This window comes from Choloepus didactylus, chromosome 1, assembly GCF_015220235.1.
Source record: "Choloepus didactylus isolate mChoDid1 chromosome 1, mChoDid1.pri, whole genome shotgun sequence".
Taxonomy (NCBI): Eukaryota; Metazoa; Chordata; class Mammalia; order Pilosa; family Megalonychidae; genus Choloepus; species Choloepus didactylus.
The window spans coordinates 191,265,981-191,286,377 of NC_051307.1; the positions used below are offsets into that span (position 1 = coordinate 191,265,981).

Here is a 20,397-nt window from a genome sequence, read left to right on the forward strand (position 1 = left end):
TGTAGAGCAGGTACCCTGTTCACAAATTTTCTTGTTGTCTGCTTGTCAGAGAATATTTTAAACTCTCCCTTATATTTGAAGGACAGTTTTGCTGGATATAGGATTCTTGGTTGGCAGTTTTTCTCTTTCAGCATCTTAAATATATCACATGACTTCCTTTTTGCCTCCGTGGTTCCTACTGAGAAATCCACACATAATCTTATCAAACTTCCTTTGCATGTGATGGATCACTTTTCTCTTGCTGCTTTCAGGATTCTCTTTGTCTTTGACATTTGATAATCTGTTTATTAAGTGTCTTGGAATAGGTTAATCAGATAAATTCTGTTTGGGGTATGCTGCACTTCTTGGATCTGTAATTTTATCTTTCATAAGAGATGGGAAGTTTTCATTGATTATTTTCTTTATTATTGCTTCTGCCCCTTTTCCCTTCTCTTCTCCTTCTGGGGCACCCATGACACATATATTCATGCCTTTCATGTTGTCATTCAATTCCCAGAGACATTGCTCATATTTTTCCATTCTTTTCCCTATATGTTCTCCTGTGTGTAGGATTTTAAGTGTCTTGTTCTCCAGTTCCTGAGTGTTTTCTTCTGCCTCTTGAGATCTGCTGTTGTATGTCTCCATCGTGTTTTTCATCTCTTATGTTGTGCCTTTCATTTCCATAGATTCTGTCAGTTGTTTTTTCAGACTTTCGATTTCTACCTTATGTTTGCCCAGTGTTTTCTTTATAGCCTTCATCTCTTTTGTTATATCTTCCCTCAGCTCATTGATTTAGTTTAGTGCATTTCTTTGAAAATCTTTACTAGATTGTTTCATTAAAGTGAAATAATATCTCAACTGTTATCTTGATTGAAGTATAAGTTTTTTCCTTTGACTGGGCCATATCTTGGTTTTTCTTAGTGTAGGTTGTAGTTATCTGTTGTCTAGGCATCTGCTTTCCTTGGTTATCCCAATCAGGTTTTCCCAGACCAGAACAGGCTCAGGTCTCAGAAGGTTTCCCTGACGGTGTGTCTTAGAAGATTGACACACCCTGTGAAGTCTCCAGTTGCTGTGCTTTTCCTAACCTGCCCAGTAGGTGGCACCTGTCAGCCTGTTGCTCCTGACTGGTGTAAGGAGGTGTGGTCCCTTCAGTTTCTGTTTTGGCTGTTTTCCCCCAGGCTCTGGGATCTGGTTCTGAAGGGAAGGCTGGGCCCCACCTCCTTCCTCTTAGGGAAGATATACCTCCTAGGGATTTATCATCTGCATTTGAATAGTCTCTCTGTCTCTGTTATCTCCAACCCTGTCTGGGTCAGAGTGCTGGGAACTGAAAGTGACTGAGGCTCTCTCCACTGGAAATGGCTGCAGCTCTCTCCTCTGAGCCCTGCAGGTTGAGAGAGAGAAAGAGGGACAGAAAGTCCCCTTTTGGAGCCAGTACATGGTGCCCTAGTTTCACTCATTGGCCAGAGGTAACACCTGGTCTTCTGGCCTCTCCCTCCCAGTACAGATGAGTCTTTTGTTCTTTAAGGTCAGTTGTCACTAAAAGCCACTGTCTGCTTGTTGGGGGTTGTAGATTGTATTCAGCAGCCCACATTTGTTAATTAAAACCCCAGTTGGAGCGCAGCTGAGCTAAATTCGCTTGCTCCACTCAGAGAGTGCTGCTAGTTTCTATCACAGTGAGGCTTTGCAGCAAAGCCTACCATGGGAGAAGGGGGCTCCCAGCATAGTTCTGCTGTTCTTACAGATTCTATAGGAATTCCTCCAAATCCAGGTTGGTGTATGATGTGTGGACAGTCACGGTAGCACCCCAGCAGTTATTCCAGATTATTTACTAGTTGTTCTTGGTTGTTTATTAGTTGTTCTAGGGGACTGACTAAATTCCACTCCTCTTTATGCTGCCATCTTGCTCATTTTCTCCTTCATTTTTGAAGGACAGTTTTGCCAGATATAGAATTCTTGGTTGGCAGTTTTTCTCTTTCAGTATCTTAAATATATCATACCACTGCTTTGTTGCCCCCATGGTTTCTGCTGAGAAATCTGCACATAGTCTTATTGAGCTTCCCTTGTGTGTGATGGATTGCTTTTCTCTTGCTGCTTTCAGGATTCTCTCTTTGTCTTTGACATTTGATAATGTGATTATTAAATGTCTTGGAGTAGGTCTATTCAGATCTATTCTGTTTGGTATGCTGCATTTCTTGGATCTGTAATTTTATGTCTCTCATAAGACAAGTCTTTTCATAAGAAATTTTCAGTGATTGTTTCTTCCATTATTGTTTCTGCCCCTTCTCCCTTCTCATCTCCTTCTGAGACACCCATGACATGTATATTCTTGCACTTCATGTTGTCATTCAATTCCCTGAGATGCTGATCATATTTTTCCATTCTTTTCCTTATCTGTTCTTTTGTGTGTAGGGTTTCAGATGCCTTGTCCTCTAGTTCATGAATCCTTTCTCTACCTCTTCAGATTTGCTGTTGTATGTCTCCATTGTGTTTTCCATCTCTTCTATTTTGCCTCTCATTCTCATAAGTTCTGCCATTTGTTTTTTCAAACTCAAGTTCTTCCTTATGTTCTCCCAATGTCTTCTTTATATCCTTCATCTCTTCTGCCATATCTTCCCTCAACTCTTTGATTTGATTTTTTATTCGGTTTAGCATGTTTGTTTGAACATCTTTAATTAGTTGTTTCAACTCCTATATCTCATTTGGAGTGTTAGCTTGTTTCTTTGACTGGGCTGTATCTTTGTTTTTCCTAGTGTGACTTATAATTTTTTTTGGTATCTAGGGATCTGGTTTCCTTGACGGTTTATTCTAGAGGTCATTTTCACTCTTTTACCTAGGGGTTTTTTGTTGTTGGCTTTGCTCCTTATCTGTTCTTTGGCATTTATTTCAACTTATTCTAGACCTTCAGCATAGCTTCTGTTTAACTAATCAGAATTTTTCAGCTCTTGTTATTCTGGTTCTTGCCTTGTCTATTTGGAATGATTTTTGCTTTGTTTTATTTTTTGAGGAGGGTATTCCCAGATATGATTAACCCCAGTCAGATTTTCCCAGACCATATAGGCCCAAGTCACAGGAAGAGGGTGTAATCAGTATCAAGTTTCCCTGAAGATGAGACCCAGAATGTTGTCAGACATTTCTGTGAGTTCTCTAGACTCTGTGATTTTCCTGTCCTGCCTAGCAGGTGGTGCTTGACAGCCCACAGCTCCCCACTGGTGTAAACAGGTGCAGTGCCTTTAATTCTCAGCAGTTTCTGTTCCTGCCAGGAGTGTGGGGGAGACAAGTTGGAGACGGAGGGCTTATACTGTCTCTGCCTTTCAGCCCCTGGTGTCTGATTTCTCTGAAGAAGAGCTGCTACTTGAGCTGCCCCCCCCCCTTGTCTTAGGGAAGACATGCCGTTTAGAGAATTGTCTCCTTCACTTCACTCCTATCTTAACTCTACCCTTACCTGGGTCATTGCTAACAACTGGAAATAGCTGGGGCTTTCTCTAATGAGCTACTTAGAATAGTTTTAAAAAGAAGAGGAAGAAGAAGAAAAAAAGAAATCCCTTTTCCAGAGCCAGTCCCCAGCCCCCAAGTTTTACCAGTCGAGAACCGGAGTTGGTTCCCAGCTTTATGTACCCCTTTTCTTGTGGCACAGCCTTTTTCCAGTGTTCTGAGCTTGGCTGACTCCAAGAGCCTCAGTTTTAATTTATTTATTTTAGTATTATTTTTTCCATCAGCTCTTCATCCTGTCTGCATGGAGAGACCTCAGGTTTCCTTTCCTGCTTGTTCCGGGTTTATCTGTGCTTATAGCTTGTATTCAGTAGTCCAAATTCATTAGTTAAAACTACAAAATAGCTTGGTTGAGCTATTTTCCCTTGCTCCTAGTAAAGACTGCTTCTTTTTTTCTCTCAGGAAAGTGTTCCAACTCAGCCTACCATGCCAGTAGGGAAGGGGTGCCAGCCTCTGCTGTGGCTTTACTCACAGTTCTATGCGGAGATCTCAGCCGTACCACCCCTTCAAGACTGGTGTATGATGTGTGTCCAGTCACTGATGTCCCCCAAAGTGTTCTTTCAGACAGTTTCTGGCTATTTCTACCTGCTCTCAAGGACAAACTAAATTCCACACCTCCCTATGCTGCCATCTTGCCCAGCCTCTCTCTCACCTGTTTCTTTTTGAGTGAGGTTTGTAGTTTGTGTCTTTTAAGACATTTGTCCTCTTCATTTAAGTTGCTGAGTTTATTGGCAGAACATTGTTCATGATAATCCCTTATTATCCTATTAGTAGACTCTATAGAAATGTCCCCTCTCTCATTCCTGATATTGGTCATTTATGTCTGTGCTGGTTTGAATCTATTATGTACCCCAGAAAGCCATGTTCTTTTAATCCACTCTTGTGGGGGCAGACCTATTGTGGGTGGGATCTTTTGATTAGGTTGTTTCCATGGAGGTGTGACCCCACCCATTCAAGGTGGGTCTTAATTAGTTTACTGGCGTCCTCCATGAGAGGTTAAAAGGCAGAGATTTTGGAGAGAGCCCTGGGAGGAACAAGCAAGGACACACCCAAGCCCAGAGACATTTTGGAGAAAAGGGCCAGCAGATGTTACCATGTGTCTTCCCATGTGACAGAGGAACCCCGGATGCCGTCAGCCTTTCTTCAGAGTCAAGTCTTTGAATGCCTTAGTTTGGACGTTTTCATGGCCATAGAATTGTAAATTTGTAACCTAATATATTTGTAACCTAATAAATATCAATTTTTGGTATTTTGCATTCTGGCAGCTTTAGTAAACTGTAACAATGTCTTTTTTTCTTTTTTTCCTTGTCTCTCTGGCTACAGGTTTCTCAATTTTATTGATCTTCTCAAAGAAGAAGCTTTTTATTTCATTCATTTTCTCTATTGTTTTTCAGCTTTCTATCTCACTTATTTCTCTCTTACCTTTGTTATTTCCTTTATTCTTCTTACTTGAGGTTTAATTTATTTTCATTTTCCTAGTTTTTTAAGGCAGAAGCTGAGGTCAGAGATTTGAGACCTTTCTTTTTTTCTAACATAAGCATCTAGTACTATCACTTTTTTCTCTAAGTACTGCTTTATTTGCATCTCACAAATTGATACATTACTTTTATTTTCATTTAGTTCAAAATATGTTTTAATGTCTCTTTTGGCTTATTCTTTTACTCGTTAGTTATTTAGCATTTTGTTGTTTGTAGTTTCTAAATATTTAGTGATTTTCCAGATATCTTTCTGTTATTGATTTCAAATTCAATTCCATTACAGTCAGATACTAGACTTTAATGTTTTCAATATTTTAAAAAATTGAGACATGTTATGGCCCCATCTTGGTAAATGTTTCATGTGTACTTGAAAATAAGGCATATTTTGCTATTGTTGAGTTCTATAAATATCCGTTAGAGATGGTTGATTGTTCAAGTCTCTCTTACCCTTCCACTTTCTTGCAGAAGGCATCAGCACTTTCTTTTCACCCCAGGCATCTCTCCCTTGATAAGTCTCCCATGGAGTGGTCCATTTCCCAAGCTCTAATGTCTTCCCTTGGAACTGCAGAACATTCTTCTTTCAAACTGTAGTGCTAAAGTGGTTGACCCAAAACCTTATTTAGATACAAAAAAACTTCAAGTGTTGCACTTTAAACCATTAATTTACAAGAAAAATATCTGGAAGTCTGACTAGTACTCAGGAATCAATAGACTATGAGGCATCAGTGTGATTTGGCTCCAGAAGTGATTTTAAAATATAGGAAGAGCTTAGACTCTGGAAAGGGGTAGGGGGACTTGAAACTGCATTGGCAAAACAAGCGTGATAGTTTCACTCAGCCCATAAGCTTGTTCAGGGTAACTTGAGTAGGGGCATTGATGGAGTTTAAGGGGGACTGAAGGAGCACCTCCAAGTTCTCATGAGCACTAAGAGCACTATGAGCACTAAATGAGCACTAAGACACCTCTTGGTACCACCACTGTTTGAATAGCACATTTGTGGTCTACATTAATAGAAGTATATTGTCCAAAGAGAGGGGGTAATCCCACTGCCCTCTTAAACACGTGGTTTTAGAGAAGTTGAATTACCTAGATTTTGCCTGGAGAAGAAGGGATAGAAAGGCAACAAAATGGAAACTCTGGATTTTAATCCTGACAGGGCTACTTATTGGCTTTCTGACTTTAAGTAAACTGCTTATTGCTGCTACATGCCTCAGTTTCCCCATCTATATTCTCAAGGTCAAAAATAGTTTCTCTCTGGACTTCCAACCCACTGGGATAGTGGAGTAAGATGTTTCAGGGTGCTGTTCCCCAAAAGAATCTTTGAACAACTAGCAAAAACTGGCAGAGTCATCTTTTTCAAAACTCCAGAAAATAATTAAAGGGTTGTAGTAACTAAGCAAGTTCTGAATTAAGAAAAGGGCAGCCTGAAAAAATGCTGGGAGAGGCTTGCGGTGCCTTTGGTGGCCCCTCCCCCAACCCCTCCCCACTGCCTCATGGAGCCAGCCTGCACGCCCATCGTGGGTCCCAGGGAGCAGAGTGACCCTTATATACATACCGGGGTGCCTCTATGTCAGTGCCAATTTACCAGAGAAAGCCTGAAAGGTGAAAAAGGAAACTTTTCTCAGGCTCTCCCTCCCAGAATTTGTCCTGAAGGCAGAAAAGCAGCTTGAGGACAGCTAAAGCAGTACAAAAAACAAGTCAAAGCAACCTGGCGCTATCTGCATTAAGTCATAAAATAGAGCACCCAGGAGGGGTAAAAGTCTATTTCAAGGACCACACTCCACTTTGTCTAGTTTATGGATGGATGAGTAGAAAAATAGGGGAAGGAAACAAACAAACAAGCAGACAAAGGTACCCAGTGTTCTTTTTTACTACAATTGCTCTTTTTCACTTTAATTATTATTCTTGTTATTTTTGTGTGTGTGCTAATGAAGGTGTCAGGGATTGATTTAGGTGATGAATGTACAACTATGTAATGGTACTGTGAACAATCGAATGTACGATTTGTTTTGTATGACTGCGTGGTATGTGAATATATCTCAAGAAAATGAAGATAAAAAAAAAGTCTATTTCAAAGGGAGTAGAGGGAGTATTGAAACATCTATAAACTGTAACTGGGGGGATTTCTAAGGCCACCAGCAAGCATAAACCCAAGAGAAGTATAGGCTCCACCACTCCCTGCAAGCTCAGGTAAGACTGAGAGGACCTTGTAGTTGGCATTTGCCACGGCTGATCTACCTGATAGGAGGGTGAAGCTCTGAAGGAAACCACCAGCCAAAATAGAGGCAATTTGCAAAGGCTGAAGGGTGCATTTTGCTTTGCTTTGTTTCTTTTTGTTAGCTCCTGGAACGCAAAGAAATCACTGTTATATCACTATCTGGACAAAAACATAAGGAACAGATAGCTCAGGGACTAAATCCCAGAATTAAAACTTCAAAATATTAAAATATACAGTAGGCAACAAAAGATTATAAGACAAACAAAGAAATAGGATATAGCCCTTCCAAAGGACCAAAATAAAATCTAGAATCCATCAATAAAAATGACTAGACTTTGGACATACAGGACAAAGACTTTAAAAAATGATCCCCAATATGCTCAAGGAGATAAAGGAAAACACAGAAATGAATTAAAGGATATGAGGAAAATAACAAATGAACAGCATGAGAATCTTAATAAAGAGATAGAAATATTATAAAGGAACCAAATAGAAATACTGGAGTTAAAGACCACAATAACTAAAATGAAAAATTCCCTGGAGGGTTTCTGCCAGCAGATTGGAGTTAGAAGGAAGAAAGAATCAGTGAACCCCAAAACAAGACAATTGAAATGACTCAGGCTGAGGAACAGAAACTAAAAAGGAATTTAAAAATGTGAACAGACCCTAAGAGATATATGTGAGACATCAGCAAGCATACCAATATATGCATTACAGGAGTCCCAGAAGAACAAGAAAGAGAAAATGGGGAAGAAGAAATATTCAAAGAAATATTGGCAGCAAACTTCCCAAATTTAACAAAAGACATGAATATGCACATTCAAGAAGCCTCATGAACCACAAACAGGATGAACTTGAAGAGAACCTTGCCAAGGCACATAGTAGTCAAACTACTGAATGCCAAGGAAAAGGAGAGAGTTTTCAAAGCTGAAAGAGAAAAGTTACGTTATGTATAATGGATTCCCAATAAGATTAAATGTCAATTACTCATCAGAAACCATGGAGACAAGAAGGCAGTGGCACAAAATATTTACAGTGATGAAAGAAAACAATTGCCAACAAAGAATTTTATATCTGATAAGGACTGTCTTTCAAAAATGAAGGAGAGATTAAGACATTCTTAGATAAACAAAAGCTGAGGGAGTTTGTCATCACTAGACCTACCCTGGAAGCAATGCTAAAGGGAGTTCTTTAGATGGAAAGGAAAGTACTCTAAACAGTGGATTGAAGTGGCATAAAAAAAATAAAGACCTCCAGTAAAGGTAACCACATGGGTAATTAAATGCCAGTACTATCGTATTTTGGGGGGTATGTAACTCCACTTTTTACTTCTAACAAGTTCTAAAATGCAAAGACTTACAAAGTAATGATAAATTTTATGGTTTTGTGTATACAATGTATAAAGATATAATTTGTAAAAAGTACAACAAAAAGGTGGGAGAATGGAGAGATATAGGAACAATGTAGGAGACTTCAATACATTACTTTCCATGATGAATAGAACGAAAGATGGAAGCAACCCAAGTATCCATCAACTGATGAATGGATAAATCAAATGTGATACACGTGTGCGTGCACACACACACACACACATCACAATGGAACATTATTCTGTCATAGAAAGGAATGCAGGTTTGATACGTGTGACAACATAGATGAATCCTGAAGACTTCATGTTGAGGGAGTAAGTTAGACACATAGGGACAAATATCGTATGATCTGAAATAATTGTGAAATAATTAGAATAAGCAAATTCATAGACTCAGAAACTAGAATATAAGTTAACAGGGACCAGGGAGGATGTAGGGATGGGGAGTGAATGCTTGAATTTTTAGTTTCTCTTTGGGGTGATGGAAAAGTTTTGTTAATGGATGATGCTGATGAGAGCACAACACTGTGAACATAATTAACAGCACTGAATTACACGTATGAATGTGTTTAAAAGGAGAAATCTTAGGTTGTGTATATGTAACTAGAATAAAAATAAAAAAGACTGTACAACACCAAAAGGAAACCCTAATGAACTATAGTTAATAGTACAATTATAATAATATTCTTTCATCAGTTGAAGAAATGTATCACACTAATGCAAGGTGTTAATAGGAGAGGAATATGGGAACTCTGTATTTTCTGCATGTTTTTTCTGTAAACCTACAACTTCTCTAATAAAAAAAGATATTTCTACCTTATAGAATCATGATGAAGATTAAATGAGTTAAGGCTGGTAAAGTGGCTACCTAGACCCAAGAAAGTACTTGATAAATGTTAGCTCTTTTTGCTCACCGCCTCTTGATAATTCCTTGTGAAGTGAAGCACAGGATTGCCCACTGAATGACCCTGGAGGTTCTATGTGGGTTGCCAGGCAACAAGCTATCGGGGACCACTGGCTCCCCCTCCCTGAGCAGGAGGAGTTGTACATGATTTCAACCTCTCCCAAGAGAACAGGGTGCTAGTAGCTGACATTCCAGTATAACTCCCTGGAATAGTTGGCACCTGAGCCCTGATTGTTCAAGGTCAAGGTCTCACCCTTGCCCTTAAAAAGGTAGAGGAGCAGGGGGCAGGTCCTTTCCTGGAACACAGCCTCAGTGTGCCTGGCTCTTGCATGCCTCTTGGTGGAAGGATGAAAAGGTGGGCCCATGTATCTCATCTCATTGACTGTGAATTTCCCCAGTAAAGCCTGCTCTGTGCCCAGACTACACGTTGTAGTACTTGCTTTCATCTCCCTTCCCACACCGTTCTCTGAACTATCTCACCCCTCCTCATCCTCATCCTCTGAAAACACGCATGTCTCTGGGACGTTCTCACTTGGACCCATCAGCATCCTAAACCTTCAAAGTGCTCAAAGTTGGATTCATTTTTAGCCTCCATAGCCAGCAACACAATGAAAATAAATGAAAAACCTTGTTCGTTCTGTACTCATTAACTTGATGACCTGTACTGTCATCTTTCATGCCTCTCAGACCAAAACTTCTAAGGGTCCCCAAGACTCCTCGCCCACGGCCAGGGGTTGGCGTGTGCTTCCTGGAGCCACACCGTGTCTCCTCGGTCCCCTCCCCACTCGGTCCCTCCTCCCTGCCAGGACCAGGACCAGGATCTTTTCCTTCATTCCACTCTGCCAACCCCATCTGGTTCATTTTCCTCCTCTGCTCAGATTCCTTCACTGCATCTCACTTACCTAAAAATGTTCTAACTCCACACTCCGGAATTTGGGGCTCTCCAAAAAGAGGCTTAGCTCCTGCAGCTCCACTCTATGCACCGCCCAGTCTGTTGGGAGGTTGGCACTTATACTTTCTAGCCTCCATGGTCCTGCCTGTGCTGCCTCCTCCACTTCAAACACCCCTCCCGAACCACCTCCACCTGTCAAAATTCTACACATCTGTCACCCATGTCTCAGATGCCTTTCTCCCATGAAGATTTCCTTATAAACTTGCCTCCATTTATACCCTCACAGCAGTGGTGTGTCTCCAATTCATGGCACTTGCTATATTGTATTGTATTAGCATCACATGAACACTTGTCTAACTTTCCTCCCAGTTCACATTTATGTTCTTGAGGTTAAGGGCCATGCCTTTTGTTAGTATCAGTTTACACAGCTGTGTCGCTTCGGTCCTAAGGAACGTCTGTGGATTGACCTGAGCAGGAGTCAGCTTACCTGGAGAAGAGAAAACTCAGAGGACAAGGGACAGGCTGCATGTGCCTGAAGGGCTATTTTCCATGGACATGCACTATGGCACCAGGAAGGCAGTGCTCAGACCAACATCTCTGTCTCTTGGGGGTATCCTGGGTCCTCTCGCAGTGGGAGCTCTCTCCGGGAAATAGGAGCTTCCTGGCACCCATCTAGGGTTTGGATAATTCACCACTTCCTGCCTCTGTTCTCTTCCCCGCTACCCGCTCCCTTGCTCTCTATTGCCAGGCTCATACAGGGATGCTGTGCAGTGCTTGGGAAAGAACACTTTGGACCTATGCTGCCATCTAGTGATGGAAGGAAGGTTCAGCCTCTTGCTAAAACCAAGCAGATCCTGTGCTTTCCCAGGAGGTGGCTCCAGGAATCCAGCCCTGGCCAAAGGGACCATCCGGGGGTGTACAGGAGGGCCAAAGCATCTGCACATAACAGATCACATCTAAGCCCCTTGATGGTAATCTGGAATGGACAAGATCATGTCCTTCTAGATCCTCCCTGCCTCCAGCCTGGAAGGATCTCTTCTGGAATGTTGGCTAGCCATCTTTTTCAGAAAACTTGGTAGGAATCTGTAAAACACCCATAGTTCATAATTGGAGGCATCTTTTAGGGGAGAGTAGTAGGCCTCCCTCCTCTTGATCATCCCCAGTGCCTCAAGCAGAAGTAGGCTGTGACTTTAGACTGGTGATTTCCACAAGACCCTCACGGCCCTGCACAGGAGACGTAAGTCATCTGTCTGAAAAGGTTTCCTCATCCTGGGATGACATTCTCCCCCTTCTCCAGCATAGCACAAGGGTTCAGGCCCCAGCAGCCGAGTGGCCGTGTGCAAGTTACCCAACCTCTCTGAGCATCTCTCTTCTCATTTTAAAATGGGATGCACTGTCCTCATTGTATCGTTGTGAGGTGCAAATGAAATTATTTATGATAATTGCTTAGCCAGTGCCTGATGCACAGCAACCACTAAATAAATATTATCTAATGATATTATTTTTATTTTGCCAACTCTCCAGAGAATCAACTGCCTACAAAACTCAGGACCTGTACATGAATACATTAAATCATGGTTAGATCTTGTACCCACTGAAAATAGCCACCTCTTCAGCTGTGGGATCCCATGCTGTCCTTCCTTGCCCTGGAGAGTGGGGGCAGGTCAGAGGTTCAGACCTCAGACTTTATGCTGCTAAATGACAGGTCAGCTCTTCCAACCTTGTCTGAGGTAGAGGATTCCAGGGCTATTTCTATGGGGTTGAAAGCCCCTATTCTTTCCAACTAAATTATCTCAGTGTAGGTTGGGGACTGGCAGCCTAATGCCTTGTTTTGCTTCTGGTTATCTCCAATTTTTAAGGAAGTCTTGGGCTAGACCTGGGGCCAAGCCCTATGATAGGCCTGGGTTGTTTTCTGGGCCCCATTTCATGCAGACACTCAGCCATAACTGAGTCACCAAATGGCCAGATTATTACGCACTCCCTCCACCCCACCCCACCCCTGTCCTATGGCCCTGTTACTAACAGGTTTCTCTCTCCTTCCAAGGTGCCCACCCGCAATGTGGTAGATGGGTCATGTCCTCCATAAAGGCATGTTCAAGTCTAACCCCCAGTCTTGTGGATGTGGACTCATTTGTAATAAGCTCTTCGAAGATCCTGCTCAAATGTGGCCAAACTGAATTAGGATGGGCCTTAATCCAAGAGGAATGCAGACCTTATAAGGAGAGGAAATCTAGTCAGAGACACAGATGACTTAGCAGAAGGAGTAGAAGTCACAGGAGAAGGCGGAGGGAGACTGATGAACATGTGACGGAGGCAGAGATTGCCAGCAAGCCCCCACCTGAACGCTGCAGACTTCAGAGAAAGCATGGCCTGCTGGTACCTGGACTTCTAGCCTCCCATACTGTGCAACAATAAATTCCTGTTGTTTAAGCCTACCAGTGTGTGGTATTTGTCATATGTGGCAAACTAAGACACCATATATTTTGACCAGAGTCAAGTGGGACTTTCTTATTGGTTCCAGACAGTGGGGTAGTGGAGCCAGCTCAGGCCGGCTGACGAGAACTGATTGTATTTCTTCTCAACTCCTTGATCAGTGACATCCACTATGATGGGAGTAGTTACACTATGGAAATCAGTAAATGCTATAAATCAGGGCTTTTTTTCCTTGGCGAGCCAGTTATTAAACACTTATCCCATACCACTGACTCCAGCTTTAATCTCAAGCAAAGCACGACAGTTAAACCACTACTTACACAACCACTGAACAACAATAGGGAATTATTAATATGCTATCTGAAAGAAATGCAAACTGAAAGTCTCATTTATTTTTTTTCCAAATTTTTATAACAGAGAATTTAGCTGGTAAAAGATAGCATGGTAACTGAAACTACAAGTTCATGCTTTTAGCTGTGAAATAAACCCCAAATATTTAACTTTGGTAAAAAAATATCTGCAATAAGCTATTCACTTATTGACAAGTTTGGAATTTTCACTTAACATGCAAAAGATCTATGTGTGATAAACCACCTACTTGCCTGGGGGAAAACATCACACAAAGATATTGGATAGTGTACCTAGAAACATATGGAAAAACACAATTTAAAACTTTTAATGTGCTTTTTGTTTCTTTTTATTCTTTTATTTAGACATAATTTGAAATGCATTTCAACCCCAACATTTGCTTGTCCTCCATAGCCCTTTATAGTATCTTCTTCATTAAAATAGTACCAGTGGTTATCAGGCAGACATATCTTATATCACTGTAAGATTCATTTAAAATGAACATGGAAATAATACTTCTTTATTTTAGCCAGAAAAAACAAATGGAGTGGCTAGTTCAGTGAGTCCACTGTGTGTTCATATGCTGAGCCGTGGGGCCCTGGAGCTGAAAGGCTATGAGAAAAGCTATGAGGCTGTGGGGCAGGGGTGGAGGTGAAGGACTCAGTCATAGTGGACCTTGTCTTTGGTCAACCCAGAGCTGGACAGGTCTCCATTGCAGAGTGTCTGGAGTGGCGAATGAGACCTGTTTTCCAAGGCATCCTTGGGCATCTTCATCATGTACCTTCGAAAGGCCTTTTGAATAACAGCAGCACATTTTTCCTCTTCCTTCCTTTTGGTAGTAGTGACTATGGGTTCATATAACTTCTTGAAAGGGTTGGCTTCCATGAATTTCTCCTCCATCATTGCCTTCATGCCATCCAGGCCCTTGGAGTCACCAAGTACCCTAGTGGTGAAAGCAAAGAGAATATCCATGCAGTGGAGGCGATCCCCACTCACCATGGGCAAGTCCATTACTAGAAATTGAAATTTATTTGGCTTCGCAACACGTAAAGGCTCAGGCAGAGCATCGGCAAAGTCAGAAAGGGCAGAATATTCGATAAACTGTGTTGCTTCTGGATCAAACTTTTCCCAAACTTCATAGAATATTTCAAAATCATCTTCACCCAAAGGGTCCTCACTTTCTTCAGTGGCTGTATTGAAGTTTTCTAAAATCACAGCAATATACATGTTGACGACAATGAGGAAGGAGATAATGATGTAACTGACAAAGTACGTTATGGCTATGACACGGAGATAATGGCTCTCAAAGTTGGGGTTACCTGAGTCTTTTGGTTGCAACATGGGGCTGAGGAGGGCATCCCAGCCTGCTGACGTGGTTATCTGGAAGAGACAGAGCATGCTGTTGACAAAGTTTTGGAAGTTGAATATGTCATCAATTCCAGCCTCAGGCGCCACTTTGGAAAAACAGTTCATACCAAAAATGGCATAGATGAACATAACCAGAAAGAGCAGAAGACCGATGTTGAATAGAGAGGGAAGGGACATCATCAGAGCAAAAAGGAGTGTCCTAATTCCCCGTGCCGCTCGAACAAGTCTCAGGATACGGCCTATGCGAGCCAAGCGGACAATTCTGAAGAGCGTTGGAGGGAAAGGAATCTGTTCCTGGTGTTCCAAAGCAGAAATTATTGCACCTTAGGGGAAGGAGAAGAGTCAGTGAATTTCCAGTCAGCACACTGGATTCAGACCCAGGCTGTCTCTCCAACCTCCGAGTCCTGGGGAAGCCAACTTTCTATCAATACTTGTAATTTATGTCCAAATTTAAGAATTTCCTTTAATATTATCAGGGAAAACATCTATCTGTGCCTTAACAGATAAATAATTTCCAAGGGCCATACAACTTTAGGTTGTGAAAGTAATCACGGTTAAATGAAAAAAAATCACTTCTAAATGAAGTCACATTGTTTGATCTGGGCTTGGGCCTTTCTCAGAAACATACCTGATTTCAGAATGTGGAAAGTCATGTAAGAGCTGGGAGGGGCTCAAAGAATGTCCAAAAATATTGAAGAACAACAACTAAGGAAAGGAAAGAGAATCCAGAAGGATGGCTTAGTGGTTTATGAAAGGCTATTTTGTGAGTTTTCTTATGCACTTGAGGTACATTATCCATTTTGGGTATCTAAAGTCTCTCATGGGGTAACAAATATAATGGTTTTCCATATTTGATTAATATATATAATGGAAACCAGATGATCTATAGTTTCAGTTGTTCATATTACAGAGCAAGGTGAAATTTCTACTACTGAGTATTGGCTTGTGCCGGTGCTGCCTGTGGAGATTTTGGAACCCCTGACTCCAAAGATCTTTGAAAATGATCAGCTTCTTATTTGTAAGGGGGATTTGAATCAGCCCTGGCACAGGCAAGGATGGCTTACCTGCCAAAAGAGCCACAATGTGGTAATGGTGTTGGGATGCTTGTCTGTGGTCTAAAACTGTCCACAGATCACTCATATTTGTACATAAGCTCAAAGGATTCCTAAGGTTCAAACTCAGAGGCTTAAGAGATCAATTTCTCTGCTATTGTGGATATCCCAGAAATGGCATCTCAAGCAGAGGTTTCTGCACACAACTGAATATTTGGGCTACAAGGTCACCCTGTTCTCTCATTGTCTGCCCTGTAGGGAAGTGATACAATGACTTAATTCACATTTTGGCCCAAATATTACAGAATGGCTGGAACATACTTGCCTTGCATAGGCATGACCTTGCTCTGGCCCTGGGGGTCCTCTAAATGTCATTAGGAGTCATTCTGGTACAGGCAACCAAAACACACAACCAAAACCATCACCTGAAGACTATGGAGAACTGGTTGATGATACGATTCACTGACTGACCAATTATGCCAAAGATGTGTAATTCATGCACTCATTGGGCAGCTAACCCTGGTAAGATGTGGAATTTATTAAGTGACAATTCAGCAATAGCTGGCAGAGGTCCATCCTTTAAGGCCCACCTTCTACATGAATGTTTCTTTCACTAATCCAGCCCACAGTAATCTGTCCTTTCTCTGAACTTACTTCTTCGGTGTACCATGTAATTTTGGTGTTCAATTGATTTCCCTATCTTTTTCTGATTCTTTAAGGTGATTAATTCTTAATACCTCAACTGGACTGTGAACTTCTAGAGAGAGATTCACTTGAACTCATATTCATTTTGTATTTCTCTAAGGGTTTGGGACAGAGCTTGGGAAAGCATAGCAGCTAAGTGGTGGGTGGCACTGCACAGGCATATAAAAAGCTGCCCACAATGGTGAGCAGGATTTGGCTCAATTTGTGAATTTTCTCATCTAGGGGAGCAAAATGCTACACAGCATGTACAACTACAATGGCCTGGCAGCTGTTCAAAGGACAGAAGTCATAGATATTTTAACAAACTTCACAATGCCTAGCACTGCCTGAAGGACTGAAAAAAAAAAAAAATAGTGGAATGAATGAGCTGCTCCATGGATACTGGAGGAAGGGCTCTTTAAACTCTCAAGTGGGGCTACCCCAGACTCATGTTACCATCATTTCATAACTTTTATTGCTGCTGTCAATTTCAATAGGACTTGCCACTGGAATTGACTAATAAAGATTTAAGGGTCTATTTAACCATAAGTATGTTGAAGGATCTATTACTAGACTTTATCTACATACTTCATGGCTTATAAGTCAAAAGAACAGACTATGAACTGCATCATTTTCTTGGTCTCTGAAACATTTGTGTTGCATAGCAATAGGAACCAAAATATTTTGATGCAACTTATCCGATGATGCCTCTTTTCTTTCTGAGATCACACAAAAGCTTCTACCTGTTAAATCAGTTTTCATTGGTCTTCACTGCTTTTTAAACTATGGAAAAGAATCCTGGGCAGATTTATACAATTTAAAAAGCTAAATTAATAGTTTAGTTAAAACTAGGCTTCAAAAACCCAGAATAAACTCTTATGGTTTAGCAATGAAAATTTTAATGCTAAAAGTTGACATGTGTGTGTGTGTTTCGGTGTGTGGTTATAAAAAGATTCCTGGCAATAACCTCTTTCTTCCCCGTTCTCCTTTCATAAACCTTATGGTTACCCTCACCTATGGTTAAGAAAAATATACTGAATATAAAGTGAGGTTGGTTGATGAACAGTACAAAGCAGTAGTGGTAAGCACAATTCACCATGTGGTTTAAGTTAACATGAGATACAAGGCAAAGAGAATGTACTATCCTTATGACACACCCTTGGAAACTCACTGTAGAATGGGTCATGGGGACCTGTGTAGGAAGTGAGGAAAGATAGAGCAATGGCACAGGGGTGACAATAATTGTGGTCTGGAATCCACTTGTACTTTGAACAAAGGGAAATCAGGAGGAACTAAATGACAAATCCTAAAAAGTTTATATAATGCATATCAGTGCTTATAGTTGCATAGGCAAGGTGGAACCTTGACTTAGTTACCTGGATAAAACAGGTGCCCCCAGAAAAACTTTCAAGTCATCTTAATTTTGTCTACCTCCACTGAATAAATTATCCATATAATTATTTAACTCTCGATTTCAATTGAGTAGACAGTCCAGGGATTGGACAATAAGCACTCTCTCCTGGCAAATTCCTAGTGGAGAATGGCATTAGTATACCTGTCTATTTTTTTTTCAGAAACCACATTCAGGCTAATTTGTTGCTTTGTGGATTGTTTGGACATACTTCCAAATGACAGAAAGATTTACAAGTTTACTTCTGGCTCTCAGTTTAAAGCCCCTCTGCTGCTAATTTTACTTACTAACAATGGAAAGAACCACGACCACACAATCAAATAAATTCCAGCCATTGGTGAAGTAGTATTGCCTCAAAGCAAAGATTTTGATGAGACATTCTACTGCAAAGATGACCACAAAGGTCAGGTTGAGGTGCTCCAGGATGACTTTCGTGGCCTTGGATTGTCCGTCTGATTCAACCATCATGCAAACCATGTTTAGGACAATGAAAACTATGATGACCATGTCAAAGACCTGGTTTGTGACAAGGTCAAACACGAGACCTTGGCATTTGTTCTGAGAAAGAAAAGAAATCATAGGTCATTTTGAGTTGTAATAATGAAATTGCATACATAAAAAAAAGGCCATGAATACAACAGAATTATTTGTTCTCTCTTACAAGTAAAGCAGTTTCTTGAAAAATGTGCCGACACTTTTTAAAGGAAAAGAAATCCCCAGTGTTGCCTTATATATACCCTCATTTAAACTTAATTAGATAATTGGTTATAAGATGCTTAGGCTTATAGCTTTAAATCCATTTATATACATAAACTTAAAATACACATTTAAAAATTCTTAATAACATAATTTTGATGTGTTGGATGATGTCGTTTGCTGAAATAAAATAGCTCAAATTAGATTCAATAATAAAAAGATGAATCTGGATTTCTATATTTCATGTTTCTGTATTTTTACTTCAATAATATTAATGCAGAGAATAACTACTCACAGAAGTATGTTGGACAAAATGGAATTAATATCTCCAAGTCTCCATCAGTCAGTTCAGAATAATCAGACCTTATACCTAACCAAACCTCTGTATTCAACCAATTCTTGAATTTTCTAACTCTTGTTCACTTGAAATAAGGGTAGAAAAATGGGTTTCTGATCCAATGATTACTAAAAATGGAACAGAAAACTGATTACGTCATATAATTACTGATGGTGAACTTAGATTTGTTTGAACATACATAACATTTATGGCCATACTGCTCACAGAGTGTGTATGTGCTGATTGCTCTGGCACAGTTCTAACCCAAGTTTGTTTGCCAAATCTACCACAAGCAGTGAAATGACTCTCTCCACTACTTTCTTTAGTCTAACTGCTGTGAAGCACTACTAAAACAGTTCTTAAGACCAACTCAGACTTTGTTGTGGCAGTTTTTTACTATATATTGGTTCTTTCCAAATATATGTATATATTAGATTAGTTTATATTGTCATCTAATCAAAGTATGCATTCATGATCCTAATTAGAGAACTCATCCCATGGACCCCTAAAAATATATCTTTAGACCCCCAGGAAAAAGAGAATGGTGGTTTATTGTGGTAGCAGTGGAAAAGACATAAGCATTGGCTTTAAGAGCTAATATGGAGCTAGAAGTACGTTGAGTCAGAGAGTGTTTGAATGTTGGGGGATTTGGGAGAGTTAAGGCTGAATCACTCATTTCTTGCTGGTGGAGCCGTACAGCCAGCCAGAGAACACAGAGGATGAGGCATTTTAGAGGAAAATGATGAGATCTGTTCTGAGCATGGTGAATTTGAGGTGCCAGGGGGACACCCAAAGGACCACAGGGCATGAAGCTCAGGTGCAGAAGCTGGACTACAGATGTGTTCAACAGCATCAATACAGATGGGAACTGAAGCCAGGAGAGAGAATGATGTAACTCAGAGAGAGCAAGGGTGATGAGAAGAAAGAGAGGAGGGGTCTCTCAGTATTGGAGACACATTACATTTAAGTTAGAGCCTTTCAAACCATGTGCTTGGAGCCTTAAAACTTTTATCAAGAGCTTGGAGAAGAAATTTGAAAGTCAAGTGCATTTGTTACGTGGGAATACACCTGGGAAGTCAGAAATGACCTGGAGAAAGATACTTTAAAGGATTATCTCCAGGGAAGTAGAATGAGGGGGCAAAAATAAAGTTGAGGGAGAATAAGTACTGGCCTTACAGTTCAGCTCTAATATTTGGACAAATAGAGGAGACTAAGAGCAAAAATTACCTAATGTGGTAGATGATCAAAAAGCATTCTAATGTCATTCAGTGTTACTTCAGAATATAAAAGTGACTCCTACATCTCAGTTTGATTTTTATACCAAGCAATGAAGCCAACCTGTGGGGATACTTTAGGAAGAATTGAAATTATTCTGAATGCTTTGCTCTTTTGCTGGAAATGAAAAGCAATATTGCTCAGATTAAAACAGTTGGAATTTTCCCTCAATGCAATTACCATTCATTTGTTTCAAAGGTCAAAAGATAATATTTATATTTTAGAGATTTAAAAAAATATCTGGGGACTTCCTCATGATGTGGGACATGACTCCCAGGGATGTAAATCTCCCTGGCAACATGGGCCATGACTCCCAGGGATGAGCCTGGACCCGGCATCGTGTGATTGAGAAAGTCTTCTTGACCAAAAGGGGGAAGAAAAATGAAACAAAATAAACTTTCAGTGGCTGAGAGATTTCAAATGGAGTCAAGAGGTCATTCTGGAAGTTATTCTTATGAGTTATA

At 40.6% G+C, this 20,397-nt stretch overlaps 1 protein-coding gene across 1 annotated transcript in view; it reads right to left on the reverse strand.

Moving 5' to 3' along the window:
• Nucleotides 1-13,505: 13,505 nt before the first annotated feature.
• Nucleotides 13,506-20,397, reverse strand: part of SCN11A (sodium voltage-gated channel alpha subunit 11) — a 129,792-nt gene continuing 122,900 nt past the window's right edge. The window contains exons 25-26 of the mRNA XM_037828765.1: nt 17,913-18,183; nt 13,506-14,801 (exon numbers count right to left, since the gene is read on the reverse strand). Of these exons, the coding sequence (XP_037684693.1) occupies nt 13,771-14,801; nt 17,913-18,183 (1,302 nt within the window). The 3' untranslated portion in view covers nt 13,506-13,770. The remainder of the gene's footprint in view (nt 14,802-17,912; nt 18,184-20,397) is intronic.